Here is an 18,115-nt window from a genome sequence, read left to right as displayed (position 1 = left end):
TGTTCAAACCTGATATTTATTAGTCGGCCTAAAGTGAATCTTTGCTGACATTTGAGTTTTGTGACATTTCCTGCACATTCTTTCTTGACTGGAAGGCAAAAATGACTGACAGTAAAGAGCAATTAATAATTTTCCAAGTAAAACATTTTCAGGGGCTTCTGCCTTTATTGCTTCCCAGATGAGAGTACAGCCTGTTCCTTACGTGTTTCAAAGATGATTTCAGTTTTTCGGTCAGTGAAAAAAAATGACACTTTTCTGAATTTTGCAAGATTGGCAGAAGGGGAATTTTTGAAAGTGTGCTGTGTTAGTTGGTAGATGCCATATTTGCTTTCTGACAGTTAACTAGACTTTTTTTTTTTTTAATGTGAAGCGTACTATTTTTTTTTTTTTTTTTAGTGCCAGGTTATATTGTTTACTGAGTACTGCATATGACATCCAGCACAGTGAAATATTAGAATAATTAACTCTTTATGACTACCTGCATGTTTTTGTTTCCTTTTGTAAAATAGGCGAGTGTTGTGTATAAATGAAGTTGAAATCCTAGGCCATATGTCCATAGACTGGCAGTGTCCATTTGAAGATTTTGTATTTCCTCCCAGTGTCCATGGAAACATGCTAAAAATTTCATTCAAGGTAAGAAAACATGAATCACATGTTTAGAGCTAAGACTTTGTTAAATGAGTGGAAACCAGTGCTTTATGGCTTTCTTTTACAGTTAACTACAAGGTGTTTGAAGGATCATCATTATGATGATTATTATATTACTATTATTAGAATATGGTGAAATGTAATGAAAGATGTGTAATCAATTTATTTCTGTACTTTATTTTTTTATAGCCCTTGATTGTGTCAAGTGTCCAGTGAAAAAATTAGGATGTTGCTGCTTCCTTTTAGGTAGAATAAAGCATTAGTAAATACAGTTTAGTTTGTTTTTTTTTTTAACTTCACATGAGTAACTATTTTGCTGTAATCCTAGATGCCTTTTTAGGCTTTTAGGAGATTATAAATATTATATCTAAAACAGTCATGTTTTATCACATTTGGTACTTAGAGGATACTAGTACAGTATAAATATATGATAATACTCTCATGTCTTTCCTTCCCATCATTTTCTAAAGAAGAACTTTTAATTGCATGCAAGTAATTACCAGGAATGGTAGCCCTACCCTTTGCTAGTTCTCAGGCTCACTTTATTTTGAAATGGATTATTTTCTTCATATATGATATATTATAAATTTGTTTTCACCCCTTTAAAAAAACTACAAATTGTCATTCTGAGTATGGCCATTCTTGGAGTATGTATTTTCTCCTAAACAGTAATGATATTATCTCTGTTTACTAAAACTATCTAAAAAACATTTACCATAAAATTTAATAGTTAAAGATGCAGGTACTGTTATCCTTTATATTTTCTTGTCATAGAAGTTTACAAAGAAGAGAAACCATGAAATAATACCATTTTGCATTTCAGCCATACCTCATTGTAAAATGTCAAAATTGAAAGACCCCCTTGATATATGAAACAGTTTTCAAACCAGAGAAGACTCTGTCACTCTGCATATATATTCAGTTGTCACTTTTCTTTCACATCAGTGGTGAGAATTGACTCAATGTGTTTTACATTATATAAGAATTTTATCTATCAGCCAAGAAAATGAAGGAAGGGTTTTTTGATTTGTCAGATGTGGTGAGTTATCAAGTGGTGTTTCTGTAGGCTATTTATCATAACCTGTAGAAAGCCATTATTTTATCTAGATAGGTGTGTACTCATCCGATTTCATAAATTCTAACAGCTCCCACATGGAGCCACTGTCCTTGTACCAAAATGATTTAGTTCTTATCATACCTGAGTATGGATATTTAGTTAGTCAGTTGGTTATAAAATAGGATTGACATTTGAACATCCAATTAAAGGATATGATTTTTTTTTCTTCCCCAGAATAATTTCTTTTCTCTCATTTCTTTTGAAACAGGAGCAAGGTCTCTTCCACAAAAAAGACAGTGCCAGTCATGGTTTTCGGAACATTTACTTGCGAGACACCACCACAGCAGAGGTAAACAATTTACTTTAAAGAATTCCCCCTTTTGTTTTTTGAGCTGCAAGATTTTTTTTAAAAAATCTGTTATAACACTAACCATTACTTCTCCCAAAAACTTTTCCAGTTTTAACTCTGGATGGATATGTGAGCTTAAAATAATATATTGTGGGTTTACAGGTAGAAGGGTCTTATTTTGCATGACACATATAGACTGTGTATTCTTGTTCTTCTCTGTCAGGGCTGTGTGGAGATCTCCAACTCTTGCTTTTATGCCCTTCTCCTCCGTATGAGCCTGTACTTGACTTTACCATTCATAGTAAATATTTTATTTTACAGAAAGTATGTAATGCCATTGATGATGCATGGTCAATGAGACACCAGCAAAAACTGATGAAGCAATCATCACTGAAACTTCTCAGGCCCCAAATACCATTTTAATCACAGATCCTAGGGGGCTGCTACTGGGAGAAATACCAACCATCGGTCTTATCTATAAATCACTCTTCTTTTCTTGCTAACAAGAATTTTTCAAGCAATCCTTTGGTTTTAGAACTTTTTTTCTAGGATCACTGGTATTGGATTTTCCATTTTTCCCCTTAGTGGGTCACACGCTCAAAGAAATATTACTTGAAACTCAGAGTGAAATTTGCATTAATGTTAAGGTTGTGAAGCAAAGGGAAAGGGGCCTGTTTTTAATTAAAGTTTTTAACCGAAGAACAAGAAAAGAGCTTAGAATGAGTAGTGTTCTTTAGGAGGTTTTGGACAAACCTTTGGACAGGTGTTGGATATTTTATTTAAAGGTAATTCATTCAATAATTGAACTGAGATCATATTTTTGGTAAATCAGATAATTGGCTGAAGAAAAACCACTAAAGGAAGAGATGACATGTCTTCTATTTTCTTTTCATGAAAACATTATTTTTTGGTAATAAAAACATGTTTAACTTTGCTGCTTATTTTTCTTCCTTGCATTAGAATATAAAAACATACAGAAAATCAAATCTGAAAATGTCTGTGGTCTGTGCTCTGTAATGTAGCCTTTGGAAAACTTCTGAAATTATTTACATGCTCTTTTGAGATAAACTTAAGTGGCATAACTCTAACTTGCTGATATATGGAAATATTGCACTTTATGTTTTTTAAGACTCAGAAATATGAAAAGCTCAATATTTTTATATTTCTAGAAATTGTTTTTTTATAAGTTGAAAGATTTTTAAGTGAATCATATGCTAAGATGTTATCCTATTACATACCTAGAAATGTATTTTAAATACTTATTAGGAAGAATGAAAAATATCTAGTTATGTTATATATAAATAAAATTAGGCATATATAACAACACTGTCCTTTGAGAGTCCTTTGAGAGAGCAAACTTATGAGAATCAGTTCAATACAGTATTATCTTTGTCCTTTCCACATCTCACTTACGCTGATCAGAGATCACTGCCTATAAAGGCTTTTTAAAAAATGCTTAGAAGTATTTGATTTCCTTGAATGAATCTTTACGTTCACTCCTGGATTTTAACATGACATTTATCTCAAATCACTGACTTAATGATGAAATGAAGATGTGGAAATACCTGGTTTGCTCTGATTTTGTTGATATGTGCTCAGGTTTCTTCTATCTTTATTGATGTTTTTTAAGACCAGCCTTAAAGCTTTTTAAATTTTTCCTAATTGGTAATTAATGTAGACTCTGAAAGAAGGATATAATAATTGATAATCTAAATATTTTATCTCTGATATAGTTATGGTGGGCTTTGCCTTTACAACATCATCTATTTTTTTTTTAAAGGAATGTGTCATATATGAAACTTCTAGCCTTAAACAGAAGTTCTGTATCAGTAGTTAATCACAACTTAATACAGGGAGCATGATAAACAGAATTTCATAACAAATGTGCTGTTTTTTTTGTGTCTTTAAAGCTGACTTAATCAGGAATTTGAGATATCAGATTATATATTTCATAGGAATCAAAGCTATTGACAATGTCCTAAATATTTAAGAAACCATATTGTACTGATGGCATGTACAAAACATTGAACACAAAATTTTATAGAAGTATATAAATTCATCATCTCAGTTCACTTAAAAATAAACTTACAAATGTTTGTAACATTTAATTTGATTTACTCCCCTGGGAAAAATAATTCATTGATAAAGTATAATGTCTTTTGTGTTTTTTAAAAATGCTTTGAGAATCAATTGCTTGCATATGAACTTCTGAGAGAAATAAAATATTTGGTGCGTTGTTTACAAGTGTGAAAACTTTGTGGGTTTGTATTAAATATTCAAATAACACTTACCTTTCCTTTCTATGTCATTCCCTTTTCCTCTCCCAATCCTGTAAGAGTGGGAAGTTAAATTGATGGTTATGGAGAGCTTAAAAATTGCTAGAAAGGCTTTCGTGGAGTCCCTTTACCACATTGGAGATCTCTGGGGTCACCAGTGCAAGGGGACATCTTTGACAAGGACCCTGCTCCCACGCTTTGAAATCCTTGGCTGCTTTGCACTGGGGTTATGCCTTCCATGGTTTCTCTCCATCACTGATGGTGTATCGCAAGGATATGAGGACAGGCCCATTCCTGGAGACAGGAAGTCTTCTGATAGCCAACTGGCTTGAGGATTCTTCAGTGGCCTTGTAGAACCTTTCTTAGACTGCATGGTAGTGGGGGAGGCTTCCACCATGTCTGTTTCTCTCCCCTCTGCTCCCCCCAGTCCCTTTACTAGGAGATCAGAATACAAATCTGAAGGCTCTTACAGTACCAGATTGGCAATAGGAAGAACAGGTGCCTGCTGTGGACTGTAGAAAAGCAGGGGCATTAAAATAAGAGAGAACAAAATATTGGAAGATGCATTGACTAAAGTTTCATACAGAAAATCTGATCTAGGATGGATTTACTTACACGTGTTTCATGATTTTGGATTATGTTTGAGGGAGGACACTATCTTTTTGGGTTTTTGTTTTTTGGGTTTTTTGTTTGTTCGGTTTGGGGTTTTTTTGTGCTTTAAGTTCTCTAAGTGTATTGATCTGGTGTTACCTCTATCTGTATTCTAAGTGTTCCACATGCATTTCTAAGGTACACAGCCGGGACTAAAGATTAACGTTCTGGTCTTAGAATAATTAAAGAATAATTCTACGAATGTCTGTGCCATTTAAAATGTAGGGCTGCAGTTACTACCAGAGCTACAAGAACCATCTTTTTACTTTGAGGCACAAGTCCTTTTGGTTGAGAATTACTGCCAGATTGTCCACGAATACTGATGGATGTGTGTTCACGGCGTGTATGTGTTGGTTCTGAAAGGAAAGGGAAACTCGCCAGAACAGTAGGGGAGCACATTTCTCTTGGTAATTGTGCCTATAGTTGAAGAATTTAGGCTTATTCTTGAATTTATGTTTGAAAGTATTTTGAGTTACAAGGCTATATCATTCAAATATCCAACATAGTGGGTCTCTTTGATCTGAAAAAGCCTTTAGAAGGGCCTTTTATAGCAGATCCACCATCCCTTACCAAAATTCAAAAAGCTCTGAAAACTAAAAAGTTTTCATAAAATTGAAGTAAACACTTTTGACAGAAAAATCTGAACTGATATTTGGCTAATTTTGGCATTTATTATATTTGGTATAAATGAGTTGGGCTGTAGCAAAATTAATATATTCAGTTACAGGGTACTGCTCCAGACTTCTTTGGAGGGGTAGAAGCTCTGTGATGTATGAAGCGTATTGCCTTTCTAAAATTTAAAAAACTCTGTATTCCAAACCACATCTAGTCAAAGGGTTTCAAATAAGAGATTGTAGATTTGTATACCCTCAAAATGGTCAGTTTCTTTTTTTTTTTTAAAGATTTTATTTATTATTTATTTGACAGGCAGAGATGACAAGTAGGCAGAGAGAGAGGAGGAAGCAGGCTCCCTCTCAGCAAAGAGCCCCATGTGCGGCTTGATCCCAGGACCCTGGGATCATGACCTGAGCTGAAGACAGAGGCTCTAACCCACTGAGCCACCCAGGTGCCCCAAAATGGTCAGTTTCTTAAAGCTGCTTCCCAATTTTTAGAAAAGAACCTAAATTACAGGAGGAGCAACTGAATTTTCTTCTACTTCAGGCCATGCCAGAGTTCCATTTTACAGTTATACAGGAAAATTGTTCTGGTAAAATATTCAGAGTAATTGATGTTGACATACAGGAGACTGAAATGTTACCATAGGATGATGTGTCATAAAGATTTATGAAAACTCTGGAGAAAAGTACAAATTAGAACCAAGTCATGATTTCTATCCCCTTGTATATTAATTAAGTAAATATCTGGTGGATGAAAAATTTTTAGAATTGACTTCTAGTGGGAAAATACTTCAAATGGTAATGAAATAAGCTAACAGGATCCTCTGCGTTGATAGTATTCACTAGGATAATAATGAACACTTCACAAAGAGAATTCAGCTCTTCAGTATTTTTTTTTTTTTAACTTGGAAGAAGAACCAAATGGCTTCCCCAGAGATTGACTCTACTGCTTAAAGTTTCCCAGGGGTAGTTTAAATTCCATTATAAACATTTTCATTGGGGCACCTGGGTGGCTCAGTGGGTTAAGCCGCTGCCTTCGGCTCAGGTCATGATCTCAGGATCCTGGGATCGAGTTACACATCGGGCTCTCTGCTCAGCAGGGAGCCTGCTTCCCTCTCTCTTTCTCTGCCTGCCTCTCGTCTACTTGTGATTTCTCTCTGTCAAATAAATAAATAAAATCTTTAAAAGAATTTTTTTTCATTAAAAATAGATTTTAGATCTTGGTCTTTGGGTTTGTTTTTGTAGAAAATATTTACCTTGGGTGCTTGGATGGCTCAGTCCAGTTAAGTGTCTACCTTCAGTTCTTGTTGGGCTCCCTGCTCATGAAGGAGTATGCTTCTTCCTCTCCTTCTGCCCCTCTTCCGCCACCGCCCCCCATTTGTGTGCTATCTCTCTCTCCCCCTTTCTTTTTCTAATAAATCTCTTTAAAAAAGCATTTACCAGGGCACCTGGGTGACTCGGTTGAGCAACTGCCTTTGGCTCAGGTCAAGATCTTGGGGTCCTGGGATCGAGCCCCACATCGGGCTCTCTGCTCAGTGGGGAGCCTGCTTCCCTCTGTCTCTCTGCCTGCCTCTCTGCCTACTTGTGCTCTCTCCCTCTCTGCCAAATAAACAAATAAAATCTTTAAAAAAATAAATAGAAAAGCGTTTAACTTGTAATTCCATTTCCCCCCCCTCAAACCACTTTCCTCCTTTGTCATCATTTAAGTTTGTACACATCTTCTTTCCTTTTTTATACATCATTTTGTTTTTTTTTACTTGTACATCTCCATTATTAAATTCTCTTCATTAAGTAGATTTTATACTGGCATTTAATGGACTATAACCCAGGGGCCAAAAAATCTGTTCTTGTAAATAAAGTTTTATTGGACCACCACAACACCTATTCCTCTGTCCTGGTTATGGCAGTTCCCACTCTATAGTGGCAGAGTTGGCTCATTGTGACAGAAGCTATATGGTGGACAAAATCTAAAATAGTTACTATCTGAACCTTTACAGAACAAGTCCATTAATCTTGATATTATACTATATGATGAATCTTACAGATGAAACAGAAATAAGACACTAGATGATTTACCCAAGATCTTATGGTGAGATAGGAGGAGCTAAGGTTAGGATCGAACACCTACAAACCTCCCTTTTTTATCTCCACTTCTTCCTAGAAACAAGGATACTCATGTCAATTTTGAATGAACATGGGCTAATGTTAGCTTCTTGGATTTCTTTTAGAACCTCACACCTTTATCCCAAAATTATTTATGTATTTTTCCTCATCTGTGTATTAGGTCTAACAGTGACACAAGCATTTCCCATAGTAATATTCGAAATCTAAACTGGCCCTTTGTCTAAATTTCTTTTTTTCTAGAAAATTCTTATGTGTGGTGTAATATTATTGTGACAATTTACTAGCAAAGATTGCTTTAGGGGTGTAAAAATTAGGAAATAAAACCTGGTTATAGGATGTAAAATTTTCCTCTTTTCTAACATGCAGCCAGAACAAAGAATCAAGTGCAGGATGTTTGGCTATATTCAAACCGTTAGAGAGTTTTGTTGATATCAGAAGCAGAGAAAAATGCCCAAGATACATACTTTACCACAACTATATAGGGGCTTACCAAGGAAGAAATGATATTTTTAAGCACAGTACATGTATGTTGGAGTAATAATGTGACAAATGAGCAGGTGTTTGAAGATTGCAATTTGAATGGAAGATAGCTTCATCAGAGGATTCTGCTGCAAATCAGTTCAGCAAGCACATATTGATGATTTAAATTAAGAAGCCGCACTTGAATAGGGCCCACTTCCCTTCCCTATGGAGTGCTGTTAAAGATTCTTAACCTACTGTGACACTTCTGATCAAATCTTCCCTATTTCACTCATTTCAGGTTGATTCACACTTTCAAAAATAGTTTAAGAAAAAGGGTGTGTGTGGTATGAATAGAGGATTGACAGAATTCTTGTTTGTTTGTTTGTTTTTTAAATAAAGATTTCCTAGACTCCGCAGTCATTTGAATGTCAGTGACTGTGTTCCGTCAGTTGTAGATTTTTTTTTTTTTTCTTTAAGCTAAGATAAGAGAGTCAGGCTTCTGAGAGATGCTGAAATAGTTGTAAGGTCTTGTGACATTTTAATACAAGTGGAATTATTGACCACAAATACATTGCAAGAAACAGTTGCTTGCCCATGTTAAAGATTCCCATGGTTAAAGTTTAGAGATCTAGAAAATGCTTCTTTTGAGTTGACCCTAAATGAATAGAGTGGAAATCTTGCATGACTATTATTACAATCCAGATGGTGAATGGATACTATTGAAAACACTGTTTTGTAAGGGCTATAAAGACTGATTACCCATGACTTACACTAGCAAATAAGAATATATTGCCCATTCTACCTGAAATTAATGACTCAGTCAATGTTGAATTATAATTCAGCTCTTTTAGAAGTACCAATAGTGCCTATTTTTATGTCAAATTGATTAAGTTTAATATCACTCATTTTGGGGGAGAAAAATTCACTCAGAGGCCTTTGTTTTAGTTGTACTTAAATTCATAGAATTGTAATAGTCTCTGGTTGGAAGGGCCTTATATTCAGCATGAATCTGTTTTTCTGTGGCTTCCGCCTATTGGTCAGTCCCAAATACTTGGGGCCATCAGAGTAAGAATGGCTCTTTTTCTATATATGGAAGCCTATATATGGGAGCACTGCATAATGGAATTAAGGGTTAATCTCATGTCCTACCATTCAATTAGTAGAGCATGTAAGTTTTCAAGTTCTCATCTTTTCTATCTACCGTCCCTGATTAGGCATAACTTCAAGTCATCAACAAACATTTTACCCATGTCCCTCTCAGATACGGTACACTGAGCTGAACCATGTTGCAAGAACCAACTAAGGCAGAGTGGAACTTGGACAATTCCATATTTTCTCTCCTTTCCCGATAGTAGTAAATATCCCATCCTATTAACTACTTGAATAAAATTACCCCATTGTTGTAATACTTGTCCCCATTATTCTACTTGATTCAACTTACAACTTTTACTTACACTAGAAAATTGTTGTCATCCCTTTGATAACTCTTACTAAAAGCAAGAGTGAATTTATGTGGTATTATAAATTTAAAAATCAAAAGACCCCCCAAAATCCTTTTGTCTCCCTCAGCCTCAGTTTTTTCATTTGAAAACAAGATCTTTAGACCAGATCTACCTTTCTGTGACAGTTATGGATTTTAATTATTGATAAACCAGTAAGTTTATAATTGTTATTTTGAAGTGTAAGTTGTGTTACTTGAAGTTTTATTCTCCCTTTCTCACAAAATTTCTGTAGACATTAAATATATATTTTAAATGATCAGGTTTATGTTTTTTTTTTTTTAACCATGAAGACTTTAATAGAAAAAGAAGAAGTTTTGAGATACCGTTGCTAGTCCTTGCATGTGAGCATAGTCTGGATGTGGAGAGTGCAGGTAAGTGGGTGCCAAAAGAGAAACTTTAGGTGACCTGTGAAGAAGAATGGCTACATCTGGAGCCAGGCTACTGCTGTAAAGATAGAATTGTGCTTTTCTTTCTCAGAGGCACACCCTCAGCAGGGCCCTTTAGTTGTCTGAGGATCCAGACTGTATTTGATGGAGTCCAAAGCTCTCATATCCTGCCACACCAAGCCAACCTAGGCTCTCCAGTAAGATATCACTACAGTGGACTGAATGTTTTTGTCCCCCCAAAATTCACATATCAACATTGTAATCTCCACAGTGATGGATAGTATTGGGAGTAGGGCCTTTACGAAGTGATTAAGTTATGAGGATGGGGCTCTCGTGAAGGAGATTAATGCCTTTATGAAAGAGACCCTGAAATGCCTGGCTGGCTCAGTTGGAAAAGGATGTGACCCTTGATCTCAGAGTTGTCAATTCCAGCCCCACATTGGCTGTAGAGATTACTTAAGTACTATTTTTTTTTCAAGAATTTATTAAAAAAAAAAAAAAAAAGATCCTTAGAAAGCCCTCACCATTTAAGGACAGAGAAGGTGCCATTTTGTCAACAAGAAATGGGTTCTCACTGGACACCAGATCTAGCATCATGATTTTGGACTTCCCAGACTCCGAACTGTAAAAAATGTTTGTTGTTTATAAGCCACCCAATTTATGGAATTTTTGTTATAGCAGCCCAAAATAGACAATCTTTCATTCAGAAGATTCTCCTGCTGACTAACCCTATCACCTGAAAATTTTTTTGAGAACTTGCTTTGGATAGAGGATTATAAATGTTCACCATGTGGGTTAATCTGCCAAATCAGAAAGAAGGTAGGTCACTGCTAGGATTAGACTGCCAAAATGGTCAATAAAAAATGTTAAATAGATACACTTAAAATGTATTTAAAATGAGATACTATATGAACAGAAGAATTTGAGTAAGAGCTAAGTGGCTATTCTAGAGATGGAAAATACCATTGAAATGAAAAGTCAATGAACATCTACAATAGTAAATTAAATATAGCTGAAGTAAGATTAGTGAACTGGAAAACAGTATTGACTTAGTACATACCCTGGAACACAGCAGAAATCAAGAGATGGAAAATATAAATAAGCGACATAGAAAATACAAAGAGAAATCCAACATGCTTCTAATCCAAGTCCTAGAAGGAGAGAAATAAAGAAATTGTTGCTATATTCCAGAATTTATGAAAGATATGCTATGATAGATACAGGAAACAAAGTGAGCCCAGAATAGGATTAAAAAAAAAAATACAAATCTAATGTATATTGGATTGAAACTATAGCAGTGCAAACACAAAGAGAAAAATAGAAAAAAAAACAGATTTCTGACAAAGGATCAACAATTAGACCAACAACAGAATTCTCAACATAATAGCACCTAGGAGAAAATGGAATATTTACATGGTTTTGAGAGAAAACCAGCTGTCTGCCTAGTTGTGTTTTATCAGCCAAATTGTCACCAAAGAGTATGGGTTAAACAACCATTTTCAGGGCGGGGGGGAAAGGTATTTCCCATGTTCAGATCTTTTTTTAAAAAATTACTAAAGGATGACCTTCAGGTGAAAGGAAGTTGAACTCAGAAGGAAGGAATAAAATATAAAGTAATAGAAACAAAGAAATAGATAAACTTTAAAATACTGCTTTAAATAGCAAAAAGAGGTGCGTAAGAAGTTTATCAGAACTTTGCAAGACGTGGATAAAATTATAAAACCTACTGAAATAAAGCTTAATTTTTCTTAGATGGGAAGTTACACGATGTTCATGAATGGTAAGACACATTAAAGGGTAATTGTGTTCAAACTCATGTCTAAATCCTACGCAGTGCTAATCAACATTCCATGAAGTTTTTTTTGTTTTTTTGTTTTTTGTTTTTTGGCGCTTGAAATGCTATTCCAAACATTCACCTGGAAATTGAAAGGCCAAGAAGTGTCAGTTTAAGGAACAAGATAAGTGGAAATTGTGGGTTTTTTTCTTACATTTCAAAGCTTATGAAATAACCTGTAGTTTTAATGAAAATGATATAATATTTTTGGAGAGATAGATAGGTGTACATAACAAAATAGACTAATAACAGAACCATGTATATATGGTAATATATAAGAAGAATAATAAGGATAGTTAATAAAACATTCTACTATATAAGTTTCAGACACTATTTTAAGTGCTTTTTTTAAAGATTTATTTATTTATTTATTTTAGAGAGAGAGAGAGTAGGGGGAGGGGAGGAAGAGAGAATCTCAAGCAGACTCCATGCCTAGCATGGAGCCTGACTTGGGGTGAGATCATGACCTGAGCCAAAATCAAAAGTTGGACATTCAACCAACTGAGCCACCCAGGTGCTCAGTGCTTTACATATTGAAACTCCTATATCCTCCTATATCTTTCAGTCAAGACCAGCAGCATTGCTCATAATAGTCACAAATGGATGGGTAAACAAATCATGGTATACATGTACAACAGAATATTGTGCAGCCATGAAAAGGAATGAAGTATTGAAACATGCTACGAAATGAATGTTCCTCAATAGCACTGGGATAGGTCAAAGAAGCCTGACATGAAGGTCCCATTTTGTATGATTCCTTTTATATTAAGTATTCAGAATAAGCAAAGCCACAAAGACAGAAAGCAAAGTAGTGGGTGCTAGGGGCTGGGGAAAGAGGAAATGGAGAGTGATTACTTGAAGAATATGGGATGTTCTTCTAGGGATCATGAGAAAGTTGTCTAGCTAGAGAGCGACTGTGGCCACTTATTCTGAGTGCACTAGAAGCCACTGATTGTGTACTTTAAAATGGTTCATTGTTAATGTGAATTTCTCCTCAAAAAAATTCCATTCATCAAAATAAAATATTCAATAAAGATGCTTGAGAAATTAATTTATTCATATGGAGAAATATAAAGATTTCTTCTTCATATGATACACTAAAATAAATACCAGGTATAAAGAGGCTCTATATGCAAGTAATACTTTAAAACTTATGGAAGAAAATGTGAGAGAATATCTTTATGGTCTTGAGAAGCTAGAATTTCCTGTAGGAGAAAGGACCATTAGAAAGTGAAGTGACAAGCCATGAACGAGGAGGGAATATTTGCAGCCTGGATAACTGACCAAGGGTTATTAATTAAGAATATATGACAAACTCCCTCATCTCAGTAAGAAGAAAGACAACCCAATAGAAAAATGGGCCAAGGCAATGAACAGACAATTCACTGAAAAGGAAATCTGAAAAGTAATCAGGAACATGCAAATCGAAACAATGACATGCCCTTTTGCATCTGTCAGATTGACAAAAAATCCAAGTTTTAGCACAGCTGATGTTTCACAGGATGCGGAAATGTGGGCCCAGTAAAACATTGCTGATGGGATATAAAATCGCTTTAGAGAGCAACTTCACATTACCCGCACAGCTGAACACAGGCGTACAAAACAGTTCCACTCTCAACATCCAACCTAGAGAAACTCTCAAACAAGCAAAGAGGAAATAAGTAAATATACAAGGATGTTTACTGCAACACTTCAAATAAAAACAAAAATATGGAAACAACTGTCTATCAGTAGTGGGTTAAAAAAGAGCATAAAAAGATTACTAAAATGGCACGTGCACACACACATGTGTATATAAGCTAAAAAAATGTGGAGTGAAAAGAACAAGTTACAAGACGTTTCAGGCACATGAAACTCACACGTGCCAACTCCAGGACACTGATGACTTCTAGGAAGGGTGGGTGACAAAAGGAAAGGGATGGGAGAGGGATGGCTTTTGGTAGGTTTACAGTGACTTGTTTGTGAACAGTGAAAGAGGGATTGCGAGCAAAAATGGCAAAATGTTGACATCTGTTAAATCCAGGTGATAAGTGCATGAGTGTTTATAAGTATTTTTCACACTGTAGATATACAAGACATTTCATATTTGAAAGAAAGAAAAAGACCACAGCCTCATACTCGTGCTACTCTCAGAACTGAAGAAGTATGTTCGCACAGCTTGGTGAGTTGGACGCCCCTCCCCCCTCCCCCACGCACACGCCTGGAAGAACTGTACCAGAAGGCACAAGGCTATCTTTCAGTCCAGAGCTACACAGCATTCTCTATGGACACTTCCTGTACGAGGAGTAGGGCTCCTGGTGACAGGAAGAAGGCAGATGTTGAAGTAATTCTGGGTCTTGGCAAAAGGCAAGGAGGGAAAACTGGAGAGAGGGGGCTGGATCAAATACGGAAGGAACCCTGCTCTGAAGATATCTGCGTAAACAAAGCCGAGCTCGACCGTGCATCTGCTTTCTCCCCACAGTCCCTCCAGATGACAGCAGTGACATGGACACGGAACTCCAAGGGCGAGGACAGCTCATGAGAGAGGTGGCCACAAGTTTGACTGTATTTGACTGAGCAACCTGGATGGAGCTGACACAAGGTTTGGTAGGGATAGGGTAGGGTGGGGATCAAGCTGAAGAACTCTGGGGAGACTTAAAGTAAAGGAGGCCATGTTTTGGGGTGGAAATGTAAAGAAGAGGATTCACTGAAAGTCCTAAGCGAGTAGTTAGATCCCCACATCTCCCCAACCTCCCACAGCCAGCTAACATCCCTTTTCTGAACTTTGAAGGATGCAGGTGGGAGGAAGGAGGCATGTGCAGGGGTGTGATGGGTGGGGCGGGTAGTACCCGGCAGAAATTGACAGAGCTTCTGCATTCTGAGGTAACAGACCCAGTGGGGGGCAGTTTGGGGTGCTACACTGAAAATGAGGAGCAGTTAAAGAAAAATTAATATTTTGATGAAGCAGACTGCCACCTTCTCCCACCCCCACCCCCACCTCAGCCTCCCCTTTTCCCCTCACACTCCCAAAACACTACGCATGCAGGCTCAGAATCCCAGATGGGAAAATGTATCTGTTTTCCCTCTAGAGAGCTAATTTGCCTAAGAGATTTTTGACACTTTGGGATTTTGACATTAGAGATTTCTGACATTTGGTGGTCTCCCAACAAAGTAACTGGGTTTGATTCTGACACATGATAGCGGCTGCAGCAAGGCGAAGCATGGGCTCTCAGAGCGAGAACGAAGCCGGGAGACGAGGCCCTTGTTTTAGAGAGTCATGAACCCCGTGGGAGGGAAGGCGCCTGCGCAGTGAAAGGACGTCAGACTCCACACTTCTCTATATGATGTAGGTGTCTTTTCCTTGAAGATAGAAATTCTATAAGGTATAGTAAAAAGGTACAAAGTCAGACTCCGTGGAAGGGAATTTCTAAGGAAAGTCAATTTTATTATTTTTGGGTACAAATGATTTTGGAAGTTAAACTAGGCTATCAGAGTATGGTCTGGCCAGGGCTCTGGGGGGACCCACTTTAATGAATTAGATAAAGTTGATTCATATCTCATATACTAAATGATTGTCAATTGCTGCTTCTAAGGTAATTGAGAATGCTTGAGAGTAATTTAAGTGACACTTTACACTATTAATTAGCTCTACCTAACTTTTTTATTTCATTGACAGAGCAGAGGCCTGGCTTGAATTACTTCAGCAATCCAAGCTAATGAGGTTTTCTGGGTAGGGAAATGTTTCTGGATCTAGTAGAGCCTGACAAGAATCTGATTTGGGTTTAGGAAGCTCTTGACCTTGGATGGAACCAGTTTTGTGTTTCTTTATGGCAGCCCAGCCCTACACGTACCTTGTTTAACACGCACTAAATGCTTCCATCAGAAACCTCCTTCTTATGAAGCACAACACACATCCTTGCAACAAACATGTTTTAGGGCTGATTAGATTAATTAATGTGAAACCCAGAGCTCTGGGCGGTTAGTGGCTTCTAGAAACATTTGCTTTTGATTCAACATCTTTGTCAAAACAGAGAGGGACAAGGTGGCCTCATTTGCTCTCTAAGGAAGCTTGCTGTAACTTCTCTCCTGTCAGAAACCTATGGAGTGCCTTTTTATAAAGACATACTGTATCTTCTTCCAGAATGGCTCTTGTCTTCACGGGGCAGATCATCTAAGCAGGACATCCCATATAACGCAGGCTGGGGTTGGAGTGCATGGTTAAGGAGTGGCTCAGATTCCACCTCATGGTTTTTCCTTCTTTTCCCCCAAATTCCTTTTTTTTTTTTTTTTTTTAATTTAAATCTGCCCCTTCCCTAGTTCCCAGCTGCAGAGGAGAAGAGACTCTGACCTTACCTCTGTGGGCATCAGGCAGAGCTCCTTATGCATCTTGTCATGTGTTCCTGGACTGCTCAACTCCAAAACAGTGACAGCTGGAGTGCCCATAGTAGGCAGAGAAAAGATGTCCTTACTCATCTTGACGATGCTGCTTTTCTGTCATGTGGGCAACTCCTGGGCCCCAGCTGCCCAGAATAAGAGAGGAGCTCCAGTCTGTAGTGTCAAGGCCTAGGTAGAAGTCTCAGGGTGCCCTCACTTCTCACCTGTCTCCTTGATGGAAATGGAACACCTTGGTTCTGAAAGTCCTTCCGGCTCTTTAGTGGGCTAAGTCATTTCAACCATGAGTAAAAAGGCCTGGTTGCGATGAGGCTGACATTCTTTTAAATAATGGCAGGTACGTTTGTCCTTGGCAAAACTTAGAAAGTTTCCTCGGAATCCAACCTGCAAGCTAGTCATTAGCACAGTCAGTTAAAGAAAAACTTAATGAGCACCTAGCATGTGCCAAGCACTGCAGTAGCTGGGGACACAGACATAACCGGTCTCTGCTTATCTGGACCATTTGGCCTAGGGAGGCACTGAGGTAAGGAAGAAACAACTGGGTCTAACACAACTTTATTATTTTCATTGCTCTCAAAATTTGAGAACAAAGTTTCTTTATTTTAATTCTCTTGCAATAAAGTAAACTTATATATTAATATGTGCATAATTATTACTAATCTAAGCATACTTGAATTGTACACTTCAGAATTAAATTATGAAGCACAGTCTTATTAATGCAAAAAGAAAATGGATGGGCATGCTGACGGATTTAGTTACCTTTTATAAACGCTGAATTGGCTTCTTGAATTAAAATAATCATATGTGTCTCTTGAAAAGATATTTACACTGACAGGTTATAAATGCTAACTAAATTCCTTTCAGACCAAGGAGCTAGGTCCCTTAGAGTTGGAGGCATTTAATAAGGAAAGGTGAAGTTTAAGATTAATTAATCTTTTTAAGTTTTTTTTTTTTTTTTTTTTTTTTTTACAATCTTTATAGTGTTTTAGTTAAGTGCTCCAGAGAAGAGCCAAAGTCGTCTTCTGGCAGGGAACATCTTTTTATGTTTCCAAATCTGTTATTCAGAAGCAGTGCTTTTGGTAAATTTGGATGTTGTGTCTTCCTGAGAGTACTTAACACCGTCTTGTGCACAGTTTGATTTTGATTTTCAAGGTTCTGAGTGTATTCATGTCGTTTGGATCTGAGACACTTTTGGACCACATTTCTTTTCTAAAGACTTCTTTCCATGAAAACCTTCTGCTGAATGTCCCACATCCTCTTCCTTTTAAGCATGTCCTTTAAGTTGACCTTTCTGATTTGAAATTCTAGTGTTTAAAATTCTTTTGTTCACCCCATCAGCATCCTCTGGGCAAGGGTGCTGGAGAAGCAGGTCATGGCTGCCAGTGTGTATAGCACATACAGGGGAAGCAGGAAAGCAGAGAGGAGAGAGCAGAGGCTTTTCCAGGGGACGGGTGAACCTCTGCACAGTAGCTGAGTGGCTCTCTTGGTTCCTCAGCAATAACGTGGAAATAATACTACCTGTCACGTGGAGGGGCTGAGAAGGTTGCACAAGACTGTATGTGTAAAGTGTCTGGCAGGATGCTCGCTGCTCAGAGGAAACAAGTAAAAGAGAGGTAATAGTTAAATCCGAGTGGTCTTTGATTTTGTCATTTTGACCCAATATTTCGGTTAAATATCTATATTCGCACCCTGTTAAAACATTTGGTAGGTTGCATCAGTATCTGAATCCACTCAGAAATTAACTATGCAAAACGTATATTGATAAGCATATGTTAATGACCCTTATTTACTGCTTGATTAATTCTGTTATAAAGACAATTTTTAACTCGGATGAAAAT

At 37.0% G+C, this 18,115-nt stretch overlaps 1 protein-coding gene and 1 long non-coding RNA gene across 4 annotated transcripts in view; both read left to right on the top strand.

Moving 5' to 3' along the window:
- Positions 1 to 4,307, top strand: part of VPS13C (vacuolar protein sorting 13 homolog C) — a 179,445-nt gene extending 175,138 nt beyond the window's left edge. For all 3 annotated transcript variants that reach the window (XM_045067510.1, XM_045067509.1, XM_045067513.1), the window contains 3 exons: positions 510 to 633; positions 1,974 to 2,054; positions 2,376 to 4,307. In XM_045067510.1, the coding sequence (XP_044923445.1) occupies positions 510 to 633; positions 1,974 to 2,054; positions 2,376 to 2,477 (307 nt within the window). In that variant the 3' untranslated portion in view covers positions 2,478 to 4,307. The remainder of the gene's footprint in view (positions 1 to 509; positions 634 to 1,973; positions 2,055 to 2,375) is intronic.
- A 5,664-nt stretch (positions 4,308 to 9,971) lies between these two features.
- Positions 9,972 to 16,824, top strand: LOC123388218. The gene is made up of 4 exons (XR_006602777.1): positions 9,972 to 10,057; positions 13,973 to 14,067; positions 14,368 to 14,487; positions 15,087 to 16,824. It is a non-coding gene; the product is annotated as an uncharacterized LOC123388218 (long non-coding RNA).
- Positions 16,825 to 18,115: the final 1,291 nt, after the last annotated feature.

This window comes from Mustela putorius, unplaced genomic scaffold (genome assembly GCF_011764305.1).
Source record: "Mustela putorius furo isolate JIRA1106 unplaced genomic scaffold, ASM1176430v1.1 tig00003896_pilon_pilon_pilon, whole genome shotgun sequence".
In the NCBI taxonomy this organism is placed as follows: domain Eukaryota; kingdom Metazoa; phylum Chordata; class Mammalia; order Carnivora; family Mustelidae; genus Mustela; species Mustela putorius.
Note: the sequence above shows the minus strand (reverse complement) of the source record. Positions and strands in the feature narration are given on the sequence as shown.